The sequence below is a fragment of the Rhagoletis zephyria genome, unplaced genomic scaffold (assembly GCF_001687245.7).
Source record: "Rhagoletis zephyria isolate East Lansing unplaced genomic scaffold, Rhagoletis_zephyria_1.1 Rzeph_scaffold_06852, whole genome shotgun sequence".
Classification (NCBI taxonomy): domain Eukaryota; kingdom Metazoa; phylum Arthropoda; class Insecta; order Diptera; family Tephritidae; genus Rhagoletis; species Rhagoletis zephyria.
In genome coordinates this window covers 23616-34042 of record NW_016163935.1, presented here as the reverse complement: position 1 = coordinate 34042, position 10427 = coordinate 23616, and the positions used below count along the sequence as shown (strand labels likewise).

Below are 10427 nucleotides of genomic sequence, written 5' to 3'. Positions count from 1 at the left end.
CTTAAACCGAAAAATACTTTGAAAACTTCGAAACTTTTATTGAGAGGTCAAGATTTGTATGAAATGAAAAAAACTGTTTGTTCCATAAAAAAATGCGGGTTATTCGAAAAATCGAGATTTCAAAAACAACGCCAATAGATATGAAAAAAAAACGGTGGAAACCGGTTTGGAAAAACCGAGTCAATAACCCTAGTGTCTACTCAAAAACGTCTCAACAAGAAGAAAAATAGTATTTCGAACAAACCTGTTGATATATTGCCTGATTCAGTGAACCACCGAATTTCAATTTTCTCGACATTTCGCACACATTCTCCTTCAGCTCATCTTTACAGCATGATTCGGGTATATTGTAGAAGACATTCATCGATGAAATGGCAATATCGACGATATTTGTGCGATCGACATTATTGAAACGGCTGGTTGCCCAATCAGCCGGGCCATCGGCGCCGCAACATTTCAACTGAAACAAAATAGTAAATGAAAAAAAAAAAAACAAAGAAATTTGAGTATGAACTTTTGATTATGTTTACAAGTGTGGGCGTGCAAATATGTGCATAAGTAAATATGTAAATAAACAATTCACTGCACATTGCACTTGTATATTAATACATCATTGTATATTTTTTTATTTATTTATTTATTTATATATGTTTGTATACATACATTCTTTTGTATGGTATCAAATGTGACAGTGCGCGAACTCATGCTCGATTGGCCATACTCCTCTTGCACCGAATACTTCACCGATGCGCGTACAATGTCATCGAGTTTGTCTTTGTTGTGGAATGCCCATGCGCCGGCGGCAATTTGGGCCACCATCACCACCAAAATTACGCAGAAGAACTACAAAGTAGAAAATGTAAGTCATAAATTGAATATGTGCATAATCATAAAAATATAACAAAACAAAAAAGAACACTAAAATTACATGCTCACATATGTATTTATGTATGTACATTAGGGCGGGGACAATTTGTAGGGGTGATTTTTTCGACTATGCGCTTACATGTTATTCTAAGCAAATCATGGGTATAAAATCAATTTGGAGTTTGCCAAATTGCGAAAATATGGTGCTTAGCATTTTTCTGTAGTGTCGTAAAGAAATGCTTAAAATTTGTATAAAAACATAAAGAAATGTTTAAATTTTTTATTAAGGGGTTTTTGGAAATTTTTTTTTTGCCAAGCGTAGGGATCGCCTTATTACATTATTCGTCATATCTTCGGCACTGCAGTCGGATCTCAAATCGATATTTTTGTCTTGAGGAGACAATTTCGAAATTTTTTGTCTACGGTATTTATATACTATATCGATTTTTTTGTATCTCTCGACGACAATTTCGTCAAAAAATAACATTTTTTTTTTAACATTTTTCGGGTAAGGGTAACTTTTTTAAATTTTTTGTCCTATATTCGGCATTTACAGTCGGGTCTCGAAGTATAATGTATCAATTTGCTTGTCTCGAGGAGACAATTTCGAAAAAAAGCTCATTGAACTCAAGTATCACGTTCTAGAACTGACCCACCAGATCTCAGTTTTTATCACGCTAACTTACCACCCTAATGTTGAAGCTCACAAAAATCGTTAAACTTTTGCAAGGGAAGTATTTCAACTATTTCAGTAGAACTAGTAAAAAAAAATTATATTGCCGAATGTACAAGTAAGTGTCCCGAAAAATGTGAATAAGCGATAGATTGGGACAAAAAAAATTTTTTTTTTTTTTCAAAATTGCCTTGTAAAAATTCTTTAATAAACGCAGGGGTGTACGGCGAATTTTTTTTGTTGTTTTTTTTTGTAAGCTGTTGCGGTCTAATGTATGTACATACATAAAAAACAAAAATATATATGCAACAAGCTATCAAAAGTTTGCAGATGCTAAGAATTCGCGCAAATCGCCTACGGGCATACTTTTAAGCACGCCGACGATTACATATGTACATATTTACTAGCAGCATGAGCGCTGTTGTGCGCTGCACTACGCAGTGGGTGGCTAAATGCGTGCGCCACTTACCGGCTGGATAATGCTTTTGTGCGACGCGTAGGCGTTAAGCGTCCAGTTCAGTCGCTTTTCATGTACGCTAATCGAAATTCACAGCCACAAATTTTGGAGGTTGTCGCATGACATATTTAATTAAGCTATGTTTTCAAATAGTATATTTGAGTGACATATATGTATGTACGTATGTATTTAGGTACTCACCGATACGAGGAGACATTGTGATTCTTTCACAACGCCACAACAGCCAAAGAAAGCGCCCAGCGTTATGAGCACACCAATGCCAAGGAAGACATAGAGCGCTATGTAGTAGTGATTATAGGATTGGGTCATAGACAGCACGAATGTGGGATCGGTGAGCATCCATACCGAGGCTACCACAATGATTAGGCCAATAATCTGCAAAACAAATAAACAAGAGACGAATATGTACTTACATGTAGTAATTAAAGCAACGTTTGTTGTGCTATGTAGAAAATAATTGCAAACAATTTTTCAAGCAAAACAAAGATAAATGGGAATTTAAGTGAGTGTGAATGGAAAAAATAACAAGATACGAGTATGTGGTATATGTATGTATAGATGTTTATTTTTGTATTTTCTAATATATTGTGAGATGTGTAGATGTTGTTAGGCGAAGTACAGTCGACTGAGTAGGAACGTGAAGTGAGCTATAAATTATTTATAGAAGCAGCATATGTACGTACAGTAATCCCCACTTGAGTAAATCGAACTCAATTTACATATAATTAAAAAAATGTGTTTTTTTTTGTATCCGACTGCTCTAGCGCCACAGGGCCCAAATTGCGGCAATCATCTTTTGAAATTTGACTAAGAGATTGTTTATGGCAAGCGTCAACTTTTGTAGCTGAAGCTGAGATTCGATCGAGTACTAAATTACTAATTTTGAAACATCTGTTCGATAAGTTAGATGAGTTGCTTTTGTCAAGAGTTCACCCGGTGGCCACAGAAACCCATCGTGGTGCTTACCAGAATTTTTTCTCAGCAAATAAAACTGTTTGTTAACAAGTGTAGGTAAATGCTTCAGTAGCGTGGGCCGAAAATCCGTTTTTTTTTGGAATTTTGACTGGTAATAGGAAAAGTATGGTTCATCTCTGTGAAAGATGACAAATTTTGGTCAATATCTTAAACTCGCCCAAGTCCATCAAAGTTGAAGTGCTAAAAAAAACAATTCTGAGCCTAAGATATTCACCAAAAATTTTCATCTTTTTCACAGATTATTTTTAGGGCATAATGAACCATATTTTTGCTATTATCAAAATTCTAAAAAAACGAATTTTCAGCCCACGCTAATGCTCAGGTTCCACTTCGAAAGAAAATCATTTTCTTCGTTCTAACTCCTCTGTTTTTGTATTATCGTATACTCATGTATGGTTATTTACTTGTATATATGTATATGTAAGTATGTATCTTAGATTCTTTAAATAAATATCTTCCTAATTACATAATACAATTATTTCTATTGTATACCGCAATATCTTATTGAAAAGCTCGTACATACATATGTATGTATTTATGTACGAATGTTTTTTTTTGCATACATACGTATGTATGTGTATGTACAAGTATATATGTAAGTAATTGCTCGTATATTGTATGGCTGAATTATAATAAACAATTGGATGAATCGATTGCGCTTTCTTACGTATATATTCATCATGAAATTTTAAGTAAACACAAGAAAAATAATTTGAAATTTAACGGTCAAACATATTGATAATCCCTGAACTTGTGGTATATGTATATACGTCTGGTTGTTGTCACGCAAATGGAAGTTTTTTTCTACGAGTATAGTTTTATGTCGCCTTTAAGTGGGTGGAAGACTTTTTTGGAGGCGCTTTCATGTTAGAACTCTTACTATATGATATATGTATATGTATAAGAATTCGGGTTGATTTTGAAATTGTGACTTAATCAATCTTTACATCGAAGTTTAGTTGGCCAAAATTTGGCAAAGAACGAGTGAAAATATCAATAAATTTGATATTATATTTATGTATAGTAAATTTTGAAAAAAAAAATTGCTTTCGTTCATTGCATTTCATCAAAGCGGAAGAATGTAAAAAGTCATACTCTTTCAAAATTTTACTGGCTTTGAGTTACCTCTAAACTTTTTCAATCGATCTGTGGATGTGATATTCATAATTGCTTCTCATCGATTAATAACACCGGGCTGCGAAAATAAATACAAATTGTTTTTTTAACAAAGATCGAATCCAGTGTAACCGAAGCATAAAAATAGCTGATTTTAGCCATTTAGTATGACCATTTGGTTCTCATGTAGTTTTATTCATTATAACCAAAAATCCCTCTCCCCCGAAAAATAATCCCTGACATATTCAAAAGTGGCCAAAAATCGAAGTCTTATCGGATTGATTAAATGAACTGATTGAATTAAAGAACTAGTTCAGTAAGGTGAGCGAACTACAACTGAACGGTTCACTCTAATCTCCAGGTTCGAATATGCAAATGAAAGCCAAAGCGGCGGCATACTAGAAAGAAACGCAGAGTAATGTTATAACATCTCAAATATGGCTAAAAACATTAATTTTTGCACTTTAAGGACATCAAAATGCTTTGGATAAACTTTCCGATATTTATTTCAAAAACCTCGCATTCCTGTGTTATAATGGTTAAAGCAGTATTGCCAATTTGTATCGATATCACATCCATCGTATTTTCTCCGTGTAGTTTTTAACCTTAATATTAGAGGAAATATTTTAACATATTCTATTTTCTGCATACAACGAAATTCCTATGTTCCTAATTTACATTCATTGCATGCTTCATAAATTTTATCAAATGAAGCGTGATTAAATTTTTTTTTATGTGCCATTTACGCAACACTTAGGCAAAATATAGGCGCGAGATAAGCTCGTAAATTAAATATAAAAATATTAAGCTCCGTATAATTGTTTATTTGATTACCTTGCTGTGTATACGTAAATAAGTACATTCATATATGTATGTATTGATACCCAGTCGGCGAAATGTGGAGCGTTTTTAAATTAAGGCTTTCCGACAGAGGTTTTTCAATGAGACAAAATCTTTGGAAACTGTATTAAAAAATTGTGCATTTTTTAAGGATGCGAATGAGAAATTTTGTACATTTTCACAGTTACAGAGTTGCGTTGTTTGGAAAGTGGTTATTGAGCTGAACTCAATTTTTCATACACAACCACACTCTGTGAATGGCAAAATTTACAAATCTGTACAAATGTGCAAATCGTGATATCCCTACTTAATACATGAGCTCCCAAAACAAATCGCCCCAATTAATGCAAACGATATAAATACCAGATTTTTGCAAGCCATTATTTCATTAACTTTTCCTTTTGAAAAAAAAAACTTTATATTCGATATTGAATGTTACACCCTTGCTTTGGTATTCTTTAAACTCAATGAAAGCAAAATCGATTTTATGGTGCCTTTGTATACGCAAATGGTATTGTTTTGCATATCTTGGTAGTAAAAACTTTTAAGTGGCACACCAAAATCAGATTGGAAGTTTGCAAACAAAAAAAAAAAAGTTAACACCACAGCGCAAACAAAAACAAATAGAAACACACAATGACAATTTCATATGTACGTATGCTCGTATGCGAATAAAACCATGTGACATACTTTCAGGCGCATGGCCTAGCAAAAATAACCACAAATCGACTTTTGATGTTTTTATGGAGCACGAGACGTGTCGAGGCGGCAATGCGCGGCTAGCGGTGAGCGGCATAAACAGTATATTTTATGCGATAAAAGTAAATGTGCGATTCCAATGCTCACTAGTAGTAGTGTTGCGGATAGGCCGTGACAGAGATGTTAGGGTGGTCGGTTATTTTACGCGCTCTAAGCTTAATACAAAATTGTAAAATTGACTATATAATTACAATGTAATTGGTAATGATATCATAAACGATGACAATAACAATAAACATCGATAAAAATAAGCATAACGATATCCGTTACAATAACGATAACAATACCAATATCAATAATGTTATCAATGATGTCGATGAAAAAGTTTTTTACCGTATCGACATCTATAAACTTATCGATAATCATAACAATATCGATAAGAATAAAAACATCGATACCGATCACTAAAACCATATCGATAGCAATAACCATATTAATATCGATTGGCACATATCGTCGTTTAAAGTACAAAACCGCATATTTAGAGAATGAAAAACCTTATATGCGAGGTTGCCAAATTTTGCAGGAGAGAGTAAAAACTGTCTTATTTCAACACGGTTCTATTTTTTAATCCTAATTAGCTCTGCCTTTTATATCTAAATATCGATATTTGGGTATAAATGGATACGGCTTGATGTCAGGTACTTCCGGTGAGCAAATCTCATTTTCGGCACTCGAAATTCTTGTAAGATGCGAATTTTCCGGCACTTGTGCGGTAGAGTACTGACAACCACAAATAATGTTTGCAAAAATTCTGGAAATTTAGCTATAATTTGTATTATTTTGTTAATTTTCGTCAATATTACAATGGAATTTTACAACATAATCTCCATTTAACCGAATACATTAATCCAAGCTATAAACTACTTTTTTTAAGCCGTCCTTAAAGACCTCTTTCGGTGTCTTCTCAATACATTAATGGCCAATGGCACCCAAAGTAAAATAAGTTCGCTATGTTTTCCAACATTACTTAGTTGAGTTGCATTGCCAAACTTGTTCGAAAAAAGTTAGAGCGCTGGCCAATGCCTTGAGTGCAGCTTGGCTGCCACTGTAGAAACGTCAACTCCTATCACTGACCATGACCTTGAAGAATGCAAATACTTCGGCTTGAAATACTAAGACATATTCGTTCGGTATAGACCCAAGACCCTGTGCCAGCAAACTGTAGCTCAAAATTTTCTTTGTCGAACTGGCCAGCAGAGAGTATTTCTAGAGCGCTCAACTCAGAATGGTTGCTGGAATCATCAATGGTCACTGCCTAATCGGAATGCATGCAGGAAGAATTGGTCTTTTCACAAACAACTTCTACCGAAGCTGCCGAGGCGAAAAGAAAATCATAAGCTTCGAACACTCTCCCTACCACTGTTCGGCTTCATAAACACTTTGTCAAAATCTGGGATCTTTAACGCTGCTATTTCTAGGGCGTCATTGACATCGAGCCTAAACGGTATCACAACGGGACCTGCGGATCTAAATGGGTCACCACTACGATCTGAAATGAAGACAACCACTATTTACTACTTAGCTTAACTTTCTATAGTGAGTTACTCCGACGAATTATATTTAGTTCTACACCACTGACGGATCCAAAATTGATAACAATGGCGGAAAGCGAGTGTACTCGAAACAACTAGAAGTACAAAAGTTTTTCCGCTTACCGGACCACTGTTGTGTCTTTCAAGCCGACCTTGCGGTCATACTAGAGAGCGCCGAATGCTTAAGGATAGAAGATATAGGCTGCAATAATAACATTTTATCAGACAGCCAAGTGGCTTTAAAAGTTCTAGATTCTGTATGGGTGTCGAGACACAGAGTTATACCAGGCAATGAGATGGAGGATGAGCTTGCAAGGAAGGGCACTTACCTTCCATTTTCGCTCTATATACATACAAGTGCCCTTCTGTTCTGAAACGAAAAACGGTTCAGCTGGAAACCTGCAACAGAGCAAAGCTCATGTGACCGAAATGGGGTGTAAAAAGAGAGAGCTACTTATGCTTACCAGAGGCCTGCGGTCTGGGGTGCCGTTCAACGACTTCGGCAGGGGCTGCAGAGACGAGGGGAACCCGAATCCGTAACGCACCGTCTTTGAAAATGTCCCGCCGCGATATAGCGGGCATAAAGATAAGACGATTCAACCTAACCTAACCATTTACAGCAATATACATATAGAATCCTGCAGGACCACCCCCGGATGTATGTGTGTACGTACATATGGGTGCAATATCTAGTAATCGTGCTTCTGTGTGAAACTTTCTTGCATACATACATACATATATACACACATATTCTTATACAAAGTATTGTAGAAAATTGGTGTATTAAGAAGTAGAACAGCAGCATACGGCTGAGTAAGGCATATGTAAAATGAAGAAAGGAGTAGCAGAGCTGCTGATGTCGGCTATAAACAAGCGTCATTGCGCCAAATTGTCTGGCTATTCGTAGGTTGGTGGCAACTTGCCATTTATGAGTGTACACATGCACATGTACATATGTATGTATGTATGTATTCAAGAAGAGATGTGAGGGGTCACAACGCCCACCAGTTTTTACTATCCTTACAATTCTCCCAGTTCTTTTTGTTTCGCTGCATAGTACGAGGATGAGAGCATATCATAAATAATAGGTATAGAGAAATATTGCTGCGTAGTATGTGTATGCTGGCGAGAGTAAAGACACTTTCTGCGAGAGTGCAAGTGAGAGCGTACAAAGCCCTTTTGGCCACAATGACCTAGTTACGTTTAAAATTGTTAATGGCTGTTAGGGGATTGCAAAAAGTATACCTACATATGTATCTATGTATATAAAAGCACATGAATACACACATATGCATGTACATATATATATATATATGTATACAAGGTAAAAGCAAAAATAAGTAAGTAAATAAATTATTATACATGGCTGTGAGTGAGGAAGGATGGCTCTTGAAAGGACATGTTACCATCTGTATGTACATTATGGTGGTCCCAAATAAGTAAAGTCAGAATTTTAATGCTCTCACCCCCTAGAATTGTTCTATATCAAAAAAAAAATATACACTCTATTTTTTATTTTGAAATCAAAAAATATTTAGAGGTCGCTCAAAGCGCTCAAAGTTTTCCATGTATTTTATGGGAACAAAGCAACTCTTCGTAGAAATAGTATGGAATTCTTGAAAATCAATATTTTTATCGATCGGAAAACTCTGGTTCTCTTCGCGACTTCCAGTGGGTATTCTTTATTTATTTAACCATTTTTTTTAATTCCAAAGATTTTGTTTAATTTTTCCCCACATTTCAATTTCTTGCATTTTCTGATATAGAATATCCTAGGGAGTGAGAGCATAACAATTTCAACTTAGCTTTTTCATATGCATTTTTGGACAACGCTAATGTGACATACAGTACACACATATGGTACGTGCAAGTGTAGTGTATTTATTTAGTTAATTAGCGAGTAAACAATATTAGCATAAAACTCAACAGGGATTTACAAGTCACCACGCCTTGCTGAATTCTCAAACTGAGTTGAGATTTTGGTCAACAAAGAAATGCAGAATTTTAATTTATTTTGAGTACTTCTCTTATCACTTTTATATTTGCTTTCGTAATGAAAAAGAAATATTTTTTTGTTTCACCTAAGCATATGCTTGGGTGCAGGCTTACATACGTCTTTAATCAACGCCAATCTTACATAAGTGTTTTGTTAGACGAATTTTGGAATCGGGTGAGAATCAGAAGTTTGAAATAAATACGTATGGTAGCGGGCAAACAAATAGGGACAAGTTTCTCGATTTTTTTTTATTTATTTAGTGTTTATTATTTTTGTACAAAAACTATTTAACTAACACCTTGTAAGTCAAAATTTTAAATTCAACGAATTTCAACGACTGTTCACGAACATTTTATTCAGAATTTAAAAATTCTAGGAATGCACCTTTGTGGCGCATTAAATTTCCGTATATAAAAGTCCAAGTTTGAAGTAGATGGGGCATAACGCTGNTTTTCTTCATATAAAAAAATTTTCGAACATACTTTGTATAGCCAAAACTTGTTAGAATATCGCGTCCTTATTGGTTTGCCTGCCACTGTACGTGCACATACACATACAGGTTTATATTTCAGTTGATAACGAATCGGGGTCAGCAGCAGATCAATCATTCGTATTCGAAAAAAGAGCTTACAGAAAATTTATGTACATAAAAGATTTGTTTGTGGTCCTTGTATTCCTTTTTTGACGCTGTAATTTTCTAAGTAATTTTGGACGGTCACCCTAATTACCGGCTCCCGTTTGACAGCCGGCAAAGACTCCTTGTTGCTATGTATAAAGTGTCAAGCGGAGAAAACAGGATGATAGTTTTCCGAAGGGATTCTTTCGCTTTTTTTTTTTAATTAAAAAAATAATAGTTTGTAGAACAATAGAACCCATTATTAATAGCTTAAAATAATTAGATCAAAATTAATAGTATTTTTTTGGCGAAATCTAATTTTTTCTTATTCTCCAGTGAACCTATTGAAATGATTGAAATGAATCAAACGAATGTTTTAATTGTTATTTATTTTCTTTTTTTTTAAGCGACATAAATGATATTTTCTACACATTTCTTTTCGATTATAATAATTATTCTTCAAAATCTTTTTTTTTTTTTTAAATAAAATATATGTATGTAAAATGAAATATCCATACATATGTACATACATACATACATACATAATGTATTTGCTAGGGAATTTTGGGCCT

The 10427-nt window shown here is 34.6% G+C and overlaps 1 protein-coding gene across 2 annotated transcripts in view; it reads right to left on the bottom strand.

The window, feature by feature from the left end:
- Nucleotides 1-170: 170 nt before the first annotated feature.
- Tsp96F (Tetraspanin 96F) overlaps nt 171-10427 on the bottom strand; it is a 24260-nt gene continuing 14003 nt past the window's right edge. The window contains exons 2-4 of one of the 2 annotated variants that reach the window (XM_017629513.1): nt 2199-2393; nt 664-843; nt 171-460 (exon numbers count right to left, since the gene is read on the bottom strand). In XM_017629513.1, the coding sequence (XP_017485002.1) occupies nt 212-460; nt 664-843; nt 2199-2393 (624 nt within the window). In that variant the 3' untranslated portion in view covers nt 171-211. The remainder of the gene's footprint in view (nt 461-663; nt 844-2198; nt 2394-10427) is intronic. The other variant, XM_017629511.1, reaches the window with a different exon arrangement.